Below are 21,055 nucleotides of genomic sequence, written 5' to 3'. Positions count from 1 at the left end.
CTCAGCGGCCCGTGCTCGACCCAAATAGAGCCCATCAGCTGTCTTTGCCTATCTTCGCGTAGCTACAGGCCTACAGCAATGGGTAAGGAAAAGCAGACAGTTACACTGCTCGATGGTAGCAGCAAGTCGCATTCTTCAACAGCTCACCCAGTCACCACCACATTGCATGGAGAGTTACATCCTCTGCCTCTGAGAAGCCATCACAAAAGTTAGGTCAGGACTGCAGAAAACGGTAGTAGCAATCTTCTCACCAAAAATGCATCAGAGCCGAAAATGTAGAGCAAATTGATGGTAGCAACAAGGTCACGAACAGATCTTTACATTCATAAACCGGAGTACATGTCATACTACTTCCAGCACGAAGGGCAGTAATGTACATTAGGGGCAGTCCAAATCTGCACCAATTGGGATCGGTATGCTCTGCATAATTGATATGCAGTGGGCAGTCTCACGAGCAGCTCGTCCTGCAGAAAAGATGGTAAGTCGATAGTACGCGTTCAAGTCCCGGCCTGATGCGGAATGTAAGATCAAACTCCTTTTGTGGTTCACTGGTCAGATCTTGTGTTAGACCTGGAACGACACATTCAGGGACAAGAGACAGTGAGATAACATGAACAAATCAAATTCCAGGAGGCATTTTAGTAACACAGTACAAAGGGATAGGTATGCAAAAGGCAACTTACTCTAAGTATCCGAAGATCAATTTTTCCCCTTTCTTTTCTTTCGCTTCTTCGAGGTGTTGGAGGCGTTATCGCCGACATTGGTCGCTGGTGCAGCAGGTGGAGCTACGGATGCTACTGATGGTGGAACAGCAGGGGCAAAGGGTGGGAAAACCATCGGATGCGGGTGCATGGGTACTAGAAACATTCCTGGGGCCACAGCTGCCGAGGCTGGAGCCATGGCCATCATTGTTGGTGCAGCTGCCATTGGTGCAGATGACACCACTGTAACTGTAGTCACTGCTGCAGTCGTAGGTGCCAAAGTTGATGTTCCATTACCAACGTCTTCTGTGGATGGCTTTGAAGACTTAGCACCTTTTTTACCAGCAGAAACTGGACTCTCTCCAGGCCTTTTCTCTTTTCGAGACTCCTCAAACTTGCGCACCTTCTCTTTAGCTTCCTTCATCACAGAAAGGACATACTCCATCGCATCAGGGTCAGTAGCTCCCATTTCCACAATGTCAGCAAAGTACTGGTGTCCATGCTTGTAGAGATTGTCCACCTTATCTTCCCGAACATTTTCTGGTTTTGTGCCCTTCCCTGTAGCTTTTGCCGCATTTGGTGAGATGGGGGTTTCCTTAGGTTCCTCGGGGCATTTGTAATCCTTCCGCCATCGATCAAGAATATATTTGGGAGGTATTAGCATCACAAGCTCTTGCCTCAAGACCGCAAGAGCATGGCTACATAAAATACCTTTAAACTGGAATGACCTGCAGATGCACCACACTTCTTTCTCAGCACTGTTATACATCACTCTGTAGTCAAACTTCCTCTCCTTTCCTATCACTGTCACAGTGTAAGTCACTATTGAACCACTTCTACTGACTTCAGTGCAGTTCACATTCATCAGCTGCTTCAACTGATCCTGGAATTTCTGGAACATATTTATTGTATAAACATTTGCAAATTGCTCCTCAAAAAGAAGACCAGACAGGACTTGTGGCCTTTGTTGAAATGAACGGAAATCATCATAGGCTTCTCGATCAGACCTGAGCTTCATAGCAGTATCAAATTGTTCAATGAATGTCTTTATTGTGGTTTCTGGTGTAATATATCCATCAAAAAAAGCCTCCAAACGTTCACTGCGACGAACTGTGGAGATACCAGCCCAGAATGTATCCTTTACATATGCCGGTACCCATTTTCCCCTCTCTTCAAACAAGGTTGTAAGCCACCGGTTATCATGAAGATTATACTGATTGATCATTTCAACCCACTCCCTCTCGAAGTCAGCTGATGTAATGGTATCATAGACTACCTTCTTCATTCTCAAACTGATTGCTTCTTTATCCTCAACTCTTCCAGACATTTCAGGAAGTTCTTTCATTATATGCCAAAGGTTGTATCTGTGCCGAGTATTTGGAAATACTTCACTGACTGCTTTGACTACCGGCCTTGAATGAGTCGTAATAATTGCTTCAGGTGCTTTATCATTCATACATTTTAGCCATTTTTTGAATAACCATGCAAAAGTCTCTGGAGACTCGTCTCCAAGGAGACCACATCCTAACAACACAAACTGTCCATGATGGTTGATTCCCAGAAACGCAACCAATGGAATGACAAATTGATATGTCAAGTAGACAGTATCGAAGCAAATAACATCACAAAAATGTTGATATGCAACTCTGGATCTAGCATCAACCCAGCAAACGTTCTTTAGCCGACCTTCATCATCCATGTCCCAATTGTAGAAGAAGTTGGAGTTTTGAGCTTGCATCTTATCAAAGAAAACTAAGAGTGCCTCAACATCACCCTCTGCAAACCTCAACTTTCCAGCCTTCCCTGCCCCTTCAATGGAATAATTTGACTGAGAAAAGGATCTCACCATGAAATCTTTATTTTGGTTGGGTGGCCTGCCTCTACCAGAGTGGATCTTTGGGTTCAATCGAGTTTTGGCATTGAATGGGCGGTGCTCCCTTTGCCAGTCAGGAAGATCTTTAAAGCACATCATGAATCTGACCATCTCAGGATTGCATGGGTGGTTATGTTCCAGTTCAACAAAGACCACTTCCCAATGGTTCTCACTGGCGTTAAACTTCACTACCATCATTGCTTTGCAACCAGTCTTTGCGACAAGCCTCCTTCGAGCTTTGAGGCCAGGCTTAATCCTAGCAATGCCACCTTTGTAACAGACAAATGTAGCCCGGTATTTAACCCCATCAACACTGTGGGAAGTCCTCTTTGAGACCCCAAAACCAGCACGATAGCCATACTCAAGGTAGAATTGATATGCCAAATCAACCGTCTCAAAGGTCATGCCAACTCGAGGGCTGACAACCTCATGCTTATCCAAAACTGTGTTGTTGTTCTCAAAGGACACAGAGGCATCCCTATATGGTTGCAAGCTGCTCCTGGAATAAGGATCGCTTTGAAGGGTGTCCATAACACAGCACTTGGATATCCAATCTTAGGTCAACATAAACTGTAAAATACAGACGCATGTAAGAAGCTTGAAATAGACCACAGAACAAATACTTAGCAAAGAAAACTGAAATTTTCTTTTATGTGACTTCCTTCTAAACTAAATATCATTTGGATAACACAAAACATACAAAAATCTCATTTTATTTACATGAGCACATAGTACCCAAAAATTCTATAGAAAATTGAATGTGATTGTGTGAATGATGATGACAGCGTAGCGTTCCTAATTGCCACCTAGGACCCTTGAATGTTTTGATTTGCCAAGAACCATTATCTAACAGTATAGATTAATATGTGCTAAATACCATTCCTGTCAACATAGGCATCAAACCTCAAACGACATTTACTTGTTGCAAATAGACAGATCACATGACTGAAATTACAGGGGGAAAAACCCTTTCTCTTCACAATCCCTCTCAAAATCTGAGCACAAAAGCACATACCATTTAACTCTCAATCTCTCTGCCATTGCCACCGCCTGCTAAGTCCCAACACCCCCATGGCCCCACCCCACCCACCCAAGGAAATTAGGGATCCACCCACTTAAGACTTATCTCTCACCTTCCAAATGGTTCAGATAACTATTCAACAGTTCCAAACCCCACGTGCAATACCACAAAACGTGATGAAAAGGAAAGGGAGAAAAACAATTAATGGTGCTAAAGCCCGTTAAGGTATCACCAGATTTGGAAAGTTTGCTTGTTTCATGGCTAACTGGTGGGAGTGTTATTTAGCATGCACCGAGTCATGACTCGTGGTTGCCCTGAGAATGTATAGATCCAAATTTTTGGAAAGCAAATAGCAAATATCATGCTTTCATGACACAGCAAATCTTTCCAATTTCAGAATGAGAGAAAATCCTCGTATGAATATAAAGTCCAAGAGGGTACAGCACAATATATACTATCAACTGCTATAAAGTTTTCACAACGTAGTGGTGCTTGCAACTAGAGGTTGAATACTTATGACTGAAAGTAGTGAAACAACAACATATAATGTAGAGGTTGAATACTTATGACTGAAAGTAGTGAAACAACAAGATATAATAGATAATCTATTGCAAGTAGAGATCAGGTTTCCCAAGAAAAAAGTAGAAGGCAGGGGTATGCCAAAAAACACATGCATTAGAAGTATTAAAGCGATAATCATGTTATCCTTTTTTTAACAAGTACCCATATGCTGTCTAGTAACACCACAATGGTGGGCTATGTTTCATTGATCAAGGCAATATGGCACTTGAACTCTCAATCAATTATATTGACGGAACTGGAAGGAAAAGGATTATCACTAGGAGAAAGTGATGGGAAGAACGCTATTCTTGGGATGGTGCAAGGATAGAATCTAAGCCACCAATCTTGACTGATTAACACCCAGGGTTATCTCAGCTTACTGAGGCAGTGGATAGAACACTAGAGTGGAGACAAAACCATTATCGGAACCTTAAAGGGAACATGCGGAGGCGAGCCTAAACCGGGCCATGGGTGGTTCAGTTGAAGAAGCCAAACCTGCTCCTTGGGAGCCATGAACTCCAATGGTGTCAAAATGTCAACTAGCATCGATCTCACGCGCTGACGAACAAGGATTTAATCGAACTGAGCCATGAACGGGGTGATTGGATTGGATAAGTCTGGCAACCCGCAATGGAGACAGATAAAGATTTGGGTTTGGCTGGGCGCCGTCACAGCAAAGGATGCGCCCGCCGAACGAACTTAACACTCGCAGCAGCCTTTCCCAGAAAGCTTAGATTACTCACCAGCAAGAGGAGGAATCAATCCATGTCCCGGCGGATCTCCTCTCTGCTCCACTAGGCCGAGAGGGAGGAACGGCGCTGCGGCAACGGTGGCGGCGGCGGCACTGGACTAAGGAGTGGAGAGTGGGGGAGCAGGCTACTGCGACGGAAGGGGCCTGCTGTGTCTTGCTCGGCTGCGTCTCGTGCTCGCGTGGTGGTGATGGGGGGGGAGGGTCGGGGTCCGAACTCAGAAGTCTGGACACTGAGCGTGGACGGGGCTTGAGGAAAGGCCCGTTTGGTGCTGCTCTCAGGGAACGCCGGAGAAGGGCCTCCTCGGCGCGAAATCCCGGCGACGGAGAGGGGCGGCGCTGCCTCCTTGGAGAAGGATGCGGTCAGCAAAGAGGGGTGCACACGGTGGATAGCTTGGACAGAGAGGGAATCCAGGGTGAATCGGGGGAGCAGGTATTCTCAGCTCCACGCCCGTAGGTCAAAAACGCGAATTGATACGGAGCGATTCGGGGGCGGAGCAGCGGCATTTGGCAGCGCTCCGCTCATTCTTGATTAATGGCATTAATGCTATAGAGTTAAATGAGTTCAGCAGCCATAGAATAGAAGTTTGACGCACTGATGTGCACTCCACACCCTCACTAGTGCAGCTCATAGCACGCGCTTAGAATTAGGGTGCAAGTCAGCTCTGTCCATCTTTGCATATGCTAAGAGCCCTCAATTGAAAATCTCACACATCAGTTCAGATAACTCAAATAACACGCGCGTCACAAAGCATGGCGATACAGAGACATTACACATCCCAGTAGGGTTGTACTCTGGCAGGGTCCACTACCCGGGTCATCATATTGATGCCACAATGCCAATCTAGTTGTTCAGCCGCACAAATCCTCTGCAGCTTAATTGCTAGAATACAAAGATTTCACAAAGGGGTTGCTGGGCTGAGCCAAATAATGGCATGTCAGCAAATCCAATTTTGGAGATAATTTCGTAGCTACAAAGTCATCAATTGCCACGTGAGGAGTCAGCCACGTCCAGGTTATAAGGGAGGCATCATGATCCTGATCCACTCCTTGTGACCCTTCGGAACATATCTTTGATGTTCTTGGATCCTACCTCAGTCTTCGGCTTCTTTGCTGGCCGCCCTCTGCTTGACTTGGCACTACCATTCGCCTCCTTACTCTGTACGGGCACATTACAGGAGTTCAGAGATATGGCCACTAAAAAAAGCTGAAGCATTCTCAGGGAGCTCACCTCAGAGGGGCGAGCAGGCGCCGGAGAACTGTCTGCGTAAAATGAAGCTTCACTAGTTTTGGTCGTCACATCATTGATGATCTCATTCAGATCCAACCTGCAATGAAATGAATTGCTCGGAGCTCGAGCATAGACAAGCAGAGAAATACCTCTTTTAAATAAGAGGGAAGAAAGTCTTACTGCAGCTTCTTGCAGAGTAATGTTAACCATGGTTCATCCTTCAGATATTCACGGATCATTTGGACAGCCTCCTTCACTGTAGAGGAAACAATAGAAGCACCTCTGTCAGGACATTCGTGCACACACCACATAATCAGGGCATCTCTATGCACACTCTTCTGCTTTGGATGCTGCCAGTGCCATGCTACAGGCATAAAGCCAGTCAAGTCTCTAATAAGCAACAGCCAGCAGCAATAAAAAATGTTGAGCGATCTCAAGCATAACTACAACAAGAAAATGACTATTTTGTATCCCTTTTCCTTTTAGAGATATGTTAAGTAGCACCTTTTTCTCTCTAGAGACCAGAAATTGATGTCAATCCTTAGCATCGATTTTTTCAAGATCAGCACCAGGCATAAACCCAAACTACCAAGCATACCATTCAACAAAACCATTTAAAGAAACAGTTAACTTAGTTTAAAGCATTTTAGATTGTGAGTGATACACTAGGACATAAAGTGTCAGTGGTACCATCCAAATAATTAGGATATAAAATTGAGCTACAGAACTATCCAACCCAGTTTAGTTAGATGCGCAAGTGTGCTGATAACAAACCCTCAGAAGAAAATGAATAGTAAATGGCCAGAAGCTACATACTTCTTTCCATATTACACTACCCGAGTATTATATACTGAATAAAATAAAGATTAACAGAGACATACATCGTTCCTTTTCTGCTTGAGCAGCGTAATTCTTACCCAACTTGAGAAAGACCTCTTTTAGGTTGTGTACCTGCAAGAGATTCAAAAGTATATATGTTGTTCAGAACAGTGAGGACTGAGGAGGAAATAAAAAGATTAGGATTCACATATGAATGCTGTGCACAACAAAGATGTACTAAACTACCTAGGGCCTCTTTTAGAATTCACTCCTTTGAAGACCCTATTCAGAATAAAGTGAACATACCATTGTTTTGTTCACAATCCACATTCCATATAACCAAAGAGAATTGTCATAGAGTCCAGAGAATCGATATGATTCAGCCCACAAAAAAATATCAGTAGCATCCTTAATTGGCATTTGTATCCCTTAAAGGGAAAATGAGTTGAAAAAAAACACACAGAGGAAAGGCATACTAATTATCAGAACAAAATATTTCTATTTTTTTGTAAATCAGTACAGCATACATCTCATCATCTAGCTGCAGCCTAAAGGTTATGCCATTGTTTACGTACAGTAGTAAACAGAAGTAAAACAAAAGTAAAGCCTAATTTCATATAATGATGATAAAGCACAGAGATAATATTTCACCTTCAAATTGAGTAAACAAGAATAAGAATGAACAATAAAAGGTACCTTGCAGCACAACCAAGATAAGACCTTGGAGTCGTCCAGCCTAAAGAACTTCATGTTAGCTACTTCTGCAATAAAGGTAATATCCGTGTGAATAATTAATTCTGTAAAAATATTTGCGACTACAGAAAGAAGTCATGCCAAAAAACAAACAAGGAACATATGACTGTGCAGGATAGGTTCACAGTCAAAATGCAACTGAAATCATCAATTAACACAATCCAGAAATCGAGCAGATACCAGGTTGCAAGGAAGTCTAGTACTCTAGTGCTTATGATGTGGCAGCAGCTTAGCATAATATATTACAATGAAACATTTTAAGATCTACCTTTTACTTCACAAACCAATTCCATATGGTGTCCAGCTACACTCATTAGCTGCTGATATCCAGGATATCCCTCAATATACAATATTTCATCCAGTTGTCTGTATTTTCCTGGATCCTTCCCATTCTGCAGCAAAGTGAGTCGATTTAAAGGAACTGGGTTTAGGTTGAGAGAAAAAAACATGTACCGGAATTTTATTTTTGTCAATTGAGCGTACCGACATACGTGCAGCTTCAAAAATCGGTAGGAAAATGAAGATGGGATCGACAGGGGTGCAATAATAGAGGCCACCATCTATCAGGGGAAGCGGGATTGAATACCAAAGTTAGGCACTGAATGCAGTCTGATATGTGTTCAGAAACAATTTGTTTCGAGCAGATTATATTACTCAACACTCGTTATGTTGAATCGTTGATGCGTAGTAGATGGTAGAAAAATGTCATCTCACTATTTTAGCATGTTCCTTTTTCTGGAGAGAGGGCTAAACTAGCGAGTTGTATCTGAAGTCACTATTCAACAAAATTGGCCAGCTGGTTTGAAGTGGCATGGAAGCAATGACTATTCATTGGCTACACAATGATAATAGGAGGCACGATTAACACAAAGGGAGGAAGAAATCCATGCATTTGAGCAGTAATGGCAAAATGTGTAGCTAGTTTACAATTGTACATACCTTCGCAAACATAGTCACCCAAGAACCAAGCACCGTAACGCTCCTTAAACCAATTGATTTCTTGAAGTTGATCGTTAATAAATAGATACCCTGTTTCATCTCCTGATTCATGACAAGACAAAGGTCAATGCGAGCTGTTGACCAATTGTAACTTGCAAGGATGAGGACTATTCCTAAGCGCCAACAAGGCTATCACATTCCACAAGAATCATCTCGTAACTTGCAGTGATTGGAAACTCATTCTGGAAAGCACTAGCCAGGCAGGAACAGGTGTACCTGATCTTGGATGGCGAAGTGACAAAACATTCCCTTGAGCACTGGCATCCAAAGGACCTGCAAGGTACAAAAAGGATACCAATTGTGGGTCTGATTGGAGCAAATTGACATAAACAATCAAAACCAAGCCTCAAACTCAAAGGTGACTTCAGTTAGGAGTTGGACTTTTTCTCTGGGTGAACAGATTTACAGCCACCTGACGTTTAATCCGACGTCAAGCTAACAGAGGCAAAGAGCTCAAAAGTCGAAACAGCATAGTGCCCAAAAGACCTACAATTGCCTCGAATCCATAACAGTATAATCAGTAGATGAACCAATTGCCCTGCCCAGTACTAACCCCAGAACCAAAATCCCTAGCTCGGACTAGGCAGTAGAGCACAAACGGGCAGGATTAGGCGGTCGGGTGTGCGCTCACGTGGAGAAATGAGGACACGCAGCGGCGCCGCCAAGCCGTCGTGCCACGAAGCCATCGGGGTCGGCCGATTTGCCTCCTCCGACTTCGCCGGTGGTGCCGCCGCCGCCGCTGGACGTAGGGTCTGCTTCGGCTGGGGCCGCCGTGGGGGGAGGGGAGGGGATGGGGATGGACGGGGAACGGGGGAAGCGAGCGCGCGCGGGGAAGTCAGTGGCCGTAGTCGTAGGGTTTGGGTTTTGGCGCCCCGCCGACCGGGCAACCGCGGGATGCCGCTGCTTTTCTCCCCTTCGTTGTGCGGCATTCATTAGGCGCGAGCTTGGTGGATCGAGCGGAGCAGATGGTTTTGCGGACAAGGGGCCCAGTTTAGCCCTCCTGCAGGGCAGCGTCCATTACTTCCAGCCCATTATCTGTGTGCAGTACGAGCCCCGTATATGGGCCCTGGGCGTGACCGTTTAGGAATTCCGTTGATCGATTGCTCGTGAGTTCCGTCAGTTTGCGATTCTCGTGTGACTCTGAGCCACGACGAGTAGGGATTAAAACGAAAACGGTATTTTTCAATTTTTTGAGAATTATTTTTGAAATTTTATCGACTTTTAAGGATAAATAAAAATGAAAACAATTATCAAAATAGCAAAAACGGAAATGGTAAAAAAAATATGGAAATGGACGTTTTTTCCAATCATTTTCAAGAAATATCGTATTTTTACGGTATTCTACCATATTTTACTAATAGAAATACCATATTTATGTATAATACCAACAGACCCTGCTATCTATATTTTTAGAGAGTCATATCTATATTTTTAGATGTATCCTAACCCTAAATCACACCCTAACGGTCTGAATTCGTAGCTTCATGGATGGTGGATTAATATCTAAATTTTTAGTACTATAAAATGAGATACATATCATGGATGGTTGGATACTTGATTAATATCTTAATCATTGTGCTTGTGTACGAGATGTGTAAAGTTATATGATTAGTGTTGTACTCTATGGTTGATATGTTTATCATTTTTTAAAATCGTTTCGATGGATTATGTGTTATCGATTGTATATTTTCGTTTTCGAAATTACCGTAATACTGTTTCTATTTCTAATAATACCGCATTGTTTTCATTTCCGATAAAAAAATGAAATTGAAAATAATGAAACCATCCGTAGATCATTTCCGACTGCTTTTATCCCTGGTCGGTCCTCTCCGCTGCTTCGCTGGCAGCTTTGTTGCCACGAGGCGCGCCGCGCGGCAGTCGACCCCGCCCCTGGGAGACGGCCGTGTCACGCGCACGGGCGCGGGCGGGGCGGGTGTGCGCGTGACGACGACGGCGCGGTCGTGCCCCTGCGTCGGTACGCAACGGCACAAAGGACGGCTAGCTGGGACGCACAGTGACGGCGGCCGGCATGCGGCAGCTAGCTGGCTGCTGCAGTGCTGCAGGTCGTGGGCTTGGGCTGGGCGGGCTCCATCCTCGAAGCATAGCGCCGATATGGTCATATGGCTAGCCGCCATGAGCACGCTCGTGCTCGTTCGGCGCGTGCGGCTACGGCGGCGGCAGGCATGGCAGGAAGCTAGTGGGTAGTGGCGAGTGCGCCCGTCGGAGCTGTCGCTGCCTCGCCTCTGCCCGCCGTGCAAACAAGGTGGCAACCGACCGAGCAGCGTCAGTAGCTAGTCTGGGCCCACTCCTCCGTCTTCGCGGGACTGGATTGCTGAACGAAACCTTCGGGATATGCTGCGGGTGGACACCACCGTGAGTTGACGCATCCAGCTGTGCCGCACGACCGCACGGCGCCTCTCCACTTCGGAGCCTCCGGATTGGCGCGTGATTAGGAGCATCTGGATCGGCGGCGCCCCAGGTACGGCGGCTGGATCGTTGGTAGGCGGAGCACATCGATCGCCTGCAGTCGCCGTCTTGCTAAAAAGAACTCGATCGATCGCCATCGATCGGCAGCTAGCCATCTTACGAAATTGGAAATGACGCCACTGTTACTCTGCTAGTCTGCTACTGACTTCCAAAAACAAAATATTTTTATTTAAATAAAGCTACTCATCATACATGACAGTATTCTACTACTATTCTATTCTGCATGATGAGGCGCACTAGCTACAAGCCGAGCAGCGCTGAGGGAAGTGCCAGCCAAAAGCTGCAGCCACACCAGTACACCGCCGTGGCCGTCTGGCAGATAGTATACGAGATATGGGAGGGAGGATGGCTATATGCACGGATCGAATCCGAATCCATCGTATCGCCGGATTAAAAAAAAACGAACGTGCGAGAGGGCCCAAAGGGAGCCGCGTCCGGCGGCCCCTGGCCGTTGCGGGTAAGCTCGCTTCTGAAACAGGAATGACGGGCGGCCCGGACGCATTGGATTCCTACATGACACGACGATCACCACGACATGCGTGCGTGCGACGGTGACGAGGAGCAATCATGTAGCCAAGTGGACCGTTCGTGTCGTCCTCATCCTCCCATAAGCTGCTAGCAGGGGCAATTGATCACACATTGGTCGAGATATTATCTCCAAAGATACCATCAGCAAAAGGTGACTGACATTATGCGTTTCGTAAAGCCAAGCATGATTGGAGTTTTTTTTTCTTTTTGGAGGGCGTCACTTTGGTCTTTCGGATCTGACGTCGGTCGCATCAGCTGGCGTGCACCAGCTGGAATGGAATGGAATGCAATTTATTCTCGAGGAGGAAATTAAATCCATACTATAAAGATTCAAAATAATTGAAAATATATTTTACCGTGGAAAATTAATTATACCCCTCGCAACGACCCCACCAGGTGCGGGGCCACTACGCTTGGGCAAAGACCAATGGAAATCGGCAGTTCTAAAATGGTTCCGCTAAAATTAAAAAAAATTTGGCACCACGGGTGGTGGCTTACCCGCCCGCTGCACCCATGAAAGGACCTCAACATGCCTAGAGGGGGTGAATAGGCTAATCTAAAACTTAAAAACACTTCGAACACGGTTAGTAACACAGATGTCCGGATACTCCGGATATCGAGTCCGGAGTTTCCGGAGATAATGTCCGGACTATCCGGATATAAAACAAGCTACACAAAAATAAAAATAATGATGCTGTAAATTAGATCCAGTAAATTTAGAGAGACTAGTGGTACCCTTGGAGTGTTTCTCACCAGTTGTCTTACTCCAGACACTTGTGTAATAGTAGATCGTCCTCAAACCCTAAAAAGTTAGTCTTATAAGCAAACAACCACAAAGACAAGCTAGAATTGCAAGAGTGAAACAGAATTTGTTTCTCGAAGTTCACTCCCAAAGGGGCTACGTCTCCGTTGAGGAAGGATTCAAGAGACGGTGCTCAGGAACCCCTATGCTCCTCTCCCAAGGGTGAGACCAACGCTCAAACCCAAGGTCACTTAATATGAATTCCTCGGAGAGGAATGATGATTACAAACTTGCTGTGATGCTCACAACTCAATTTCGCATTCACAAGCGACATCTAGCCGTCTAGGAGCTTGAAGCTCCAAGAGTAACAAACTAGAATCCGCCGGCTAGACTTAGATGATGTGCTCAAGAGATGGAATCGAGGCTTACTTGCACAAATCTTAGCTCTTGCAACAATCTCACTTGAATCCCTAAGAAAATCACTCAAGAATGAAGTAAATGGGAAGTGAGAGGGCTCTCTTTTGCTTGTAGGCAGTTCTGGTCGAAATGAGCAAGAGAGACAGTGAGAGAGGGGGGTATGGGGTTTTATACCTCTCTCACAGAAAAACAGCCGTTGGCAAAGGGTACCCGGATATTTCGGGTATATGTCCTAGGGGTTCGGAGACTCCGGACCAGAGAGTTTTGTGGGTAGGTAACAGTAACTCGGAGACTCCGGGAATACGTCCGGATACTCCGGACTCACTGTCCGGACATTCCGGATTGGAACCCGGACACTCCGGGTTAGACAATGAATTTCACAGGAAGTCCCTTTTGAATGGTAGGATTGTTTCTCATGGTTTTTGTAGGTTGTTTTGAGCACAACTACCACGTCCACGCTTGTGGATCAAAGTTCCTCTTGATAGTACGGCGTTCCTATACTCAATTTCAAAAATAAAATCTAGTCTTTTAGTACACTTGAGAACACCGCTTTTCATATCCTTTTTGAGGGTTCATGCTTCGTTATATGCTTTGCTCAGTCACTCTTAACACCTGCACACATGCTTAATAACACAATTAAATATACATATGCTTTGTCATCTATCATCAAAACCCACTAAGGGGCCTAGATATCTTTCAACCCACCCCGTCGATTACGCCCCTGCACACCCGCACGAAACTTTTGATACCACTAATTCAGCCCGTCCTCATCGCTCCTCCCTTCCCCATCCTCATTGTGCCGCCCTACCATCCGCTGATCCGCATCGTGCTGCCCTTCCCATGCTCTCTCCTCCTCCGCCCTGTGCCCCTGCCTCCGTGGGGAGGAGGTTCTCCTTCTCGGCCGGCGCCTTCACGGGGGTCAACGCCGTGCCGGGAAGTCGAGCTTGGCGTGTGTCTAGGGCCGGAGCGCTGCGGCCGGGGATGCGCACGCTGAACTGGGCTCGAAGCGAGACGACGACGGGAGCGTGAAGATGGAGGCATGCATCGGGCTCGGCTTGAGGCGGATCGGGGATGGGATCGCGCAGATGAACGTGCACATCGGGGCCGCCGCGTTCTTCATCGACCCTGGTGAGTTGACAAGGAACGCACTTCCCCATCCAGAACCTGCCCTTCGGGGTCTTTCGCCAGCGGGGGTTGCAAGCGCCGCTGCTCCCACGTATCTGGAATGGATGCATCCGACCCAGATGTGCATCACCAAATACTTGTTGAAAGAGTTTTATCTGTTGTTTCAGTTTCAAATGTCTTATTTTGTGTCATCTTTTGCTCTTTTGATTGATTATTTCTCTATTTTTAGAGGACAAGGACATCCAACAGGAAACTCCAGTCCTTTTTTCGGTCCATCTTAGAAGCTTACTTTTGAACTTGAGATGGTTAGATTCTTATAAATCTTATATTTACTTGTTATTGTGGTTGTAATCAATGTACCTTCCTAAGATGTCAAGTCACTTTCAGAGTTTCAGTTATTTTTTTATTGAACTATCAGAGAACACTATACGTAGATAAATTGTGCGTAATCGGTGATAATTTTTCTTGATTCACTATATTATATCACAATACTTGTTGCTTTCAGGCTGCCATTGTTGGTCCAGGGAATGAATTAGGAAAATCCATCGATATTAATAATATTGAAGACCACATTTGTGTCTAGCTTTGATGAATGATTGGAGTGGTATTGCATTCTTCTCTGTTTTCATTTGTTATAGCTAATGTTGCATGATGTGATTATACTGAACTGCATGTAATATACCAGCCAGAGATATCCAAGCTTGGGAGACTATACCTCTTGGACCTTTTCTGAAAAGCTTCAATAAGGCATCTGAAACCCTTGAAATTTAGGAATTTTTTGGGGAAAAATTTAAGCCATGCCTTGCAAAAAAACTAGGAGTCCTGCACATATCTCGCTTAAGAAATGTGCTTCCATTTTTGCTTTTGGGTTCAGTCTGAAACTTTAATGTGGTCTTACGTTTACAATTTCTCTAGGTTCCACAATATCACCATGGATTGTCACTCTAGATGCTTTAAAGCCTTTCACCTGTGAGGCTCCTAAGCAGGTGAGGAAATAGTGTATTTAAGATTAACCCTAAGAATAAGGCTAAGCTAGCACCAATCCAATCAGTTATATTTCTTATTAGCATTCTGTAGTACTTCAATCCAGGGAGAACTATTTTTCTTGTGCATTGCAGGAACCTGAGCCTTTGCCTTACTTGGCTGAAAAGAATCACGTGAACTACCATATTCCTCTTGAAGTACAGAGTTGTTGCATTGAAGCTTCATTTTTTTGCTATTATTAATTTTATTGAAATCAAACTAATTGTGGTGTTATTTTTTTCTGAAAGGTTTGAATTAAGCCCAAAGATCAAAGTGATGCATCAATTGGCAAAGACTAATTTCAAGCATTTGTAAGTACCTTGGTGGCATGGAGGGAGCCGAAAGGACTCATGTTGTGCGATTCGTGGAAAATATGCTTTTCCGAATGGCTTTCCAATCAAAGGTATACTCAGATTTGGTGTCAATCAATCTAAGCAACATATTGGCTCATGCTATGCTTGTATACTGTTTTCCTCCAACTGACTCACCTTATTTGAATATGTTCATTCCAATCGCAGCAGCATCTCAAGATGAGTTAGTGAAGGCTCTTCTAGTAACAGAGGTAGGCAACTTATACCATGCAGTTTACACATTCTGGATATGTAGATATGCTTTTATGATATGATTAGATTTACCCATCTGAATATGTAGAAATATATATGAAGACATCAATCATTCCTTCTGTTATACCCATCTGGATATGTAGATATGCTTTTATGATATGATTAGATTTTCCAAATACCGGAATATTGCCACTTTTTAATTTTATATAGTGTTGTTGTTTGGTTTGGCTCTATTACCATACATAGTCGGAAATAAGATCGGCAATTATAGTCGGACTCCACGTTCTCTAACTATCAGTGAATTGCAGGCAGGAAATGCTAAATATTATAATTCAGACAAACATACCATCTTATTTATTATGATGCCTTTTATAAGGTTCTGATGGAGGGAGGGTTAAGTACAAAGCTATTATCATGAAGGGTTACTTGTGGTGGATAAATTTTGTGATCATAGTGTATTCACCATATTTTATGGGTACATGCTTTCATGTCTCGTGACAAGCAATAAGATGTACATGTAGGCTCTAGCTGTCTTTTATCCACCTGCAGGTTGATTGTGGTATGCAACTTTCTGATTTATCCCGATAATAGTGATGCTTGGATTTATACTTTCTGGAGAAAGGATCATTAATGTTAAGGGTCATTTTGGTTTTGTTCTCTGCTTAGATCCTCTGCATCCACCCTATGTACAGATCATTTGCAAGTAGGTACCTAAAACTCATTTGACAGTAGGTACCTATAACTCATCTTTAGACATCCATCTCATAGTCCCGCAGTGCTCTGTCCTAACTCATTTGCAGGTAGGTACCTATAACTGAATTCAAAGGACCAAGAGAGGAACTATGAGAAGGAACATGTCTCTCTCAAGCTTATTGTTAAACCTGACACCATCATAAAGACATATTTCAAGTCCTATGGAAAACACTATGAGCCGTTAATGGTTATACTTGAAGATATAACTTGTAGCCTGTTTTTATGTTTTTACACTATGTGATTTGTACTCGTTACTCAAATTTTCCCTTATTAGGTTGCAAGCTATAACTTACAATCTTTAATCTTTAATGCATATTATTTTTTAGTAGTACCCTAAGTTTGTTTCCATGACTTTATTTAGTTTTTCTATGGAGACATTTATGTTTTCATTTCGTATCATGTTTCTTTGAATCCAAGGTTATTGATTTTTGTATATTTAAGGAGTACAAAAAGGATTTTTCCATCACATCAAAGTTTTAATTATTATCATATCAACTTGTAGCACACGCGGGCATTGTTACTAGTAAAGGCGAAACAAACCATGGACGAAGAATTGGTGTGTGTCAATGATAATCACCGGAGATGATGGGCATCCATAGATTCGATCTTACCCATTGCGTACTGCACCGTACTTGTCACCTGGTCATTTGTTTAGCAGAGGGTCCTTAATAAATACTTGTGCAGAAGCCAAAGGTAGAGCGAGCACTGATGCATCGCGAGACCGACAGGGACGGGCGTGCAGTCGTGCACGGCGCACCTGCGGCCGGGTATCTGGGGAGTGCGCGCGGGTGCGGTGGGCGTCAACGTTACCAAAATGGCAACCGCAGACGTGGCCATACATGCACTTTCTTTCTAGTCCCATAAACCCAGGATCCCACCACGGCACGACGCAGCAGCCGCTGGTGCCTCTCGCCATCAGAGATCGTCGTCCACACTCTTTATTTATTTCTAGACGCTAGATGACTTGTGCAACTCTCTTTTAGTTCCCTTCTTTTTTTTTGCGCAAAAAAATGCGGCGTGGAATTCTTCATGGTAGGAGCAAAACGGGACCAACGATGCCTCGACGGTATACATGATTGGTACGTACGTGTGCCAGCTTGGAATCCAAAGCGCGAAATACTTTGCTGGCTCACGAGTCTCGCCCAGGAACGGAACAAACTTGGCGTCTCGTCACGCAACTGGGTCTGCCGAAATTAGGTACACGACGAGTTTGGATCGTACTGCCGCGCTACAAGTGTTGGCCCAGTCCGAGCTTTGTGCAGACCTGGAGCCCGGTGATGTGGCCTGTGAGCGGAGAAAGGACAAAAGGCAACTGGGCCCGCGACGACGTGGTGCCGTCCAGCCGGGAATCTCACGGGCCCGCGGAGTAGTACTTCAGTAGGCTAGCTTTCCTTTTCTCCAATCTTTTAATTTGCGTGCGCTCGCGGACTGCACTGCGCACTAGCAGCAGCAGCCGCACTGAGCTGTGGACTGACGGAGTGCGTTGGTGGGGTGACCAGCGGGTGCTCCTATCATACCCGGCCAACTCCGATCGCTCGGCCCCCTTATCGTTATCCACACCGTCAATTCTCGTCTCACCCCAGGGTGATCCCCAATCTTACGGCGCCAGGGCAGCCTCTATCAGCCTTGATCCCGGAGCTAATTTTACCATTTTAGCCTTCTTATTTGAATGCTAATTAGGAGTACTACAGCAAGAGCTAATTGCGTAGATAAGGACTAATAGATGGTTAGAATTTATTAGCCCTAATTAGCCTATATTTAGTTCATTAACAAAACTAAGGTTAAACTCTAGCTCATCTAAATAGGGCCTAGCCAGGTTCAAGAGCAACCTGCCAATCTTTCTCGCCCAGGGAAACCACACCGGAGGTACCCATGTGACCTGTTTTTTCCCCATCGTCTATGATCTTTCAATATTTTTCATTTTTCCCGTGCCCTATGTGGCTATGTCGTCAAACATGTGTGATTCCCACTTGTGCAGTAAAAAGACGTATCTCGTTTGGCTTCTAAGTTTCATTTGATCAATAACGTGAGATAATTAACACTACCACCAGTCACGTGTGTAGAAACAGGTTACGCTTGAGCATGACTAGTCAACGAGACACGCATGCTAGTTGGCACTTTCAAAGACATTATGTTTGGCAGATAAGTTTTGAGAAAAATTAGATATTATCAGCGCCCTAGTTTCATGTAGGTTTCGCCATATTTCATTTCACCTAAGATTGAGGTTGAAATAAGTCATCTCTGATTTCTTTTTTGACGAGTGTGGAACAAAACCATGCTCTCCAAAAACTTTTTTTTGGCACTTTATGACTTTTAAAATGAAACTTTCCCCTCTTTTTCTAAGAGTAAAATGCACCGGCGATCCCTAAATTTGTAAGAATATATCATTTAGGTCTGTCAACTTCGAAATGCATTTCTGTTATCCAGAGACTTATAAGGTTATGTCACTTAGGTTCATCAACTCTGAAAGTGCATTTCTGGGTCTATAAATTTTTTAAATTGTTCATCGCATGCCCATATGTATCCACGCTAATTGTATGTCTCCCGTCTCATTTATCTCCCTCTTCTCTCTCCGATCCAACCCTGCACGGGTTGTCGTGCCATTCGTGCCACTCTTTGATTCGCCCACCACGTCCACTAGTGCGTCCACCGAATGACCAGATATGACACACACTAACGCTATCGCTGGTGTGACTTTAGCCACCATAGCGGGAGGCACCCTGAGCAGCGGGCTCAGGCGGTCCTACCAAGTGGTGGGATGGACAAGCAACTTGCCGCCCAAGAGGAAGAGGAGGAAGATGGCATAGTGGTGAAGAAAATTAGGAGAAAAGTGTCAATTCTCATCATAATCCGTATTAGAGAACGTACAGTCTGCGTGCCATGTTAGCGTTACGTGCATACCGTCGGTGCATTTTACTCTTTTTCTAAGCACCATATGTCTTGTAAAAGTCAAAATCTATGCATATTATCCATCTCTGACGAGTTACGAGATAGTGCAGGGACAGTTGAACCAATTATTGGGACAATCACTCGAGGGCAAGTGTGTTAAAAATTCTTCGAGAGCTAAGTTATCGTTGTTGTAATACTTTTGCAGTAGTATATAACAACTTGAAGTCCTCTCATCTCATCTTTCTCTGAAGTTACCACTGCATATCGCCTATCAAAGATTTATGAGCCTGAAGGTGTTACCGCTAATTCCCAAGTATGCTATGCACACGGGACACGGCAAGCGCAGAGACGATGCCAAGCTTATTCCTCTCTGCTTCCTGTGATGCCAAGAACTCTTGTCATCTAGTCGTGGTCCGTCCGTGCCACGGAGCTAGCACGTCAGAGCTTGATGTGTGCGTGCTCTCGCCCACAGATCACGCGCTCGCATGCGCCGCCAGGCACATTCCGGGCCTTCTGGCTGCAGCAATTGTGCGTTAAACAAATCGCTCAGCGGTTCAGGACAGACACGATGCCCTGCGTTGCCACGCCGCAATATTCCCCTCGCATAGTGTGACAAGCAGGACGGACAAAGTGCCTTCTGGTGCATGGGCACGACCAGTACTAGCTAGTGGCCTTTTTTTTCAAAAAAGAAACACTTTTGATTGATGACGAAGAGGAGAGATCAAGATTAGCCAGAGTGGGTTTGACGATGCAAATGGCCTACCTCAGCACACGGCGAACAAAAGGAAAACGAGAACGAGAGCCGTCCTGCACTGCAACCGGGTGCTAGAGACATGTCTGTTGCGAGGCGCCATCGGTGTTTCCCCGATGTTCACAGCGGATTGCGTTTTGTCGCATCAATAGATTCCGCGCGGCATAAGGAACTCGGGCCCCGTTTAGATCGCAAATGTTTATAACATTTGGAACTTTTTGGTACTGTAGCGTTTTCGTTTGTATTTGACAAATTTTATCTAATTATGGACTAACTAGGCTTAAAAGATTCGTCTCGTGATGTACAATTAAACTGTGCAATTAGTTATTTTTTTTACATACATTTACTGCTCCATGCATGTGTCCCAAAATTGATGTGATGGAGAGAGAGTGTAAAAAGTTGGAAGTTGGAAGGGATCTAAACAAGGTCTCGATCGAGCCGCTTTTGCGATGAGTGCACAGTGACTAGTGTCCTACAATTGTCAAACACGTTTGCGGCTCGTCGTTGTCGCGCGCATGACTTGTGTAGCGTCATGACGAGAAAAAAAATGGACGAAAGTTTCTTCTTTACACAATCCTCCGTACTCTTTCTGAAATGTCAAAGACGAGATGCCGAAACAAACTGAAGAGCGCTCTTGTTGTTAGTTTGTTACTTCCTCACAATTCATTTTAACTTTTTTTAATACATAGTTTGCTCATGTATCTAGGTATGGTGTACATTCAGATGTATATATATTTAGAAAAGCTAAAACTGTAATTTAGGATGGAGATAGTAGTTGTTACCACTGGCAGCTTGTTCAAATAGTATGGGAAATTAAAATTATTTGCCCGTAATACAAATTTCATGTAAATTCTAGACCAACGTGATTGTTTAAATCCAATGCGGATCTAATCTATACTTCGAACTAGTGATACAACTCAGCTGTATATTAGGGCTCTACACATGCCTAATTGGAAAAATATTTACCCATTTTGTGCTAACAAAAATAATAAAGAGAAAAAGAATAAAATTAAGAAAACGCAAAATTCGGAAGAACCGAGCCCACCACAGGCCACAGCGCACGCCCGGGTC

At 44.4% G+C, this 21,055-nt stretch overlaps 2 protein-coding genes across 2 annotated transcripts; both read right to left on the bottom strand.

Annotated features, from left to right (window-relative positions):
- Window positions 1-233: 233 nt before the first annotated feature.
- Window positions 234-5,355, bottom strand: LOC112901022 (protein FAR1-RELATED SEQUENCE 6-like). The gene is made up of 3 exons (XM_025969835.1): window positions 4,900-5,355; window positions 684-3,144; window positions 234-570 (listed from the first exon to the last, which is right to left on the bottom strand). Exon 2 carries the CDS (start codon window positions 3,103-3,105, stop codon window positions 700-702), a length of 2,406 nt encoding a protein of 801 aa, XP_025825620.1. The 5' UTR covers window positions 3,106-3,144; window positions 4,900-5,355; the 3' UTR covers window positions 234-570; window positions 684-699.
- Window positions 5,356-5,598: 243 nt separating this feature from the next.
- LOC112900351 (ribonuclease H2 subunit B) lies at window positions 5,599-9,548 on the bottom strand. The gene is made up of 10 exons (XM_025969177.1): window positions 9,338-9,548; window positions 8,923-8,979; window positions 8,647-8,748; window positions 8,191-8,267; window positions 7,976-8,099; window positions 7,651-7,715; window positions 7,017-7,086; window positions 6,316-6,391; window positions 6,136-6,232; window positions 5,599-6,063 (listed from the first exon to the last, which is right to left on the bottom strand). The coding sequence occupies exons 1-10, from the start codon at window positions 9,390-9,392 to the stop codon at window positions 5,935-5,937; spliced, it is 852 nt and encodes a 283-aa protein (XP_025824962.1). The 5' UTR covers window positions 9,393-9,548; the 3' UTR covers window positions 5,599-5,934.
- Between the last annotated feature and the right edge of the window lie 11,507 nt (window positions 9,549-21,055).

Source organism: Panicum hallii, chromosome 7, assembly GCF_002211085.1.
Source record: "Panicum hallii strain FIL2 chromosome 7, PHallii_v3.1, whole genome shotgun sequence".
NCBI classification, from domain to species: domain Eukaryota; kingdom Viridiplantae; phylum Streptophyta; class Magnoliopsida; order Poales; family Poaceae; genus Panicum; species Panicum hallii.
Note: the sequence above shows the minus strand (reverse complement) of the source record. Positions and strands in the feature narration are given on the sequence as shown.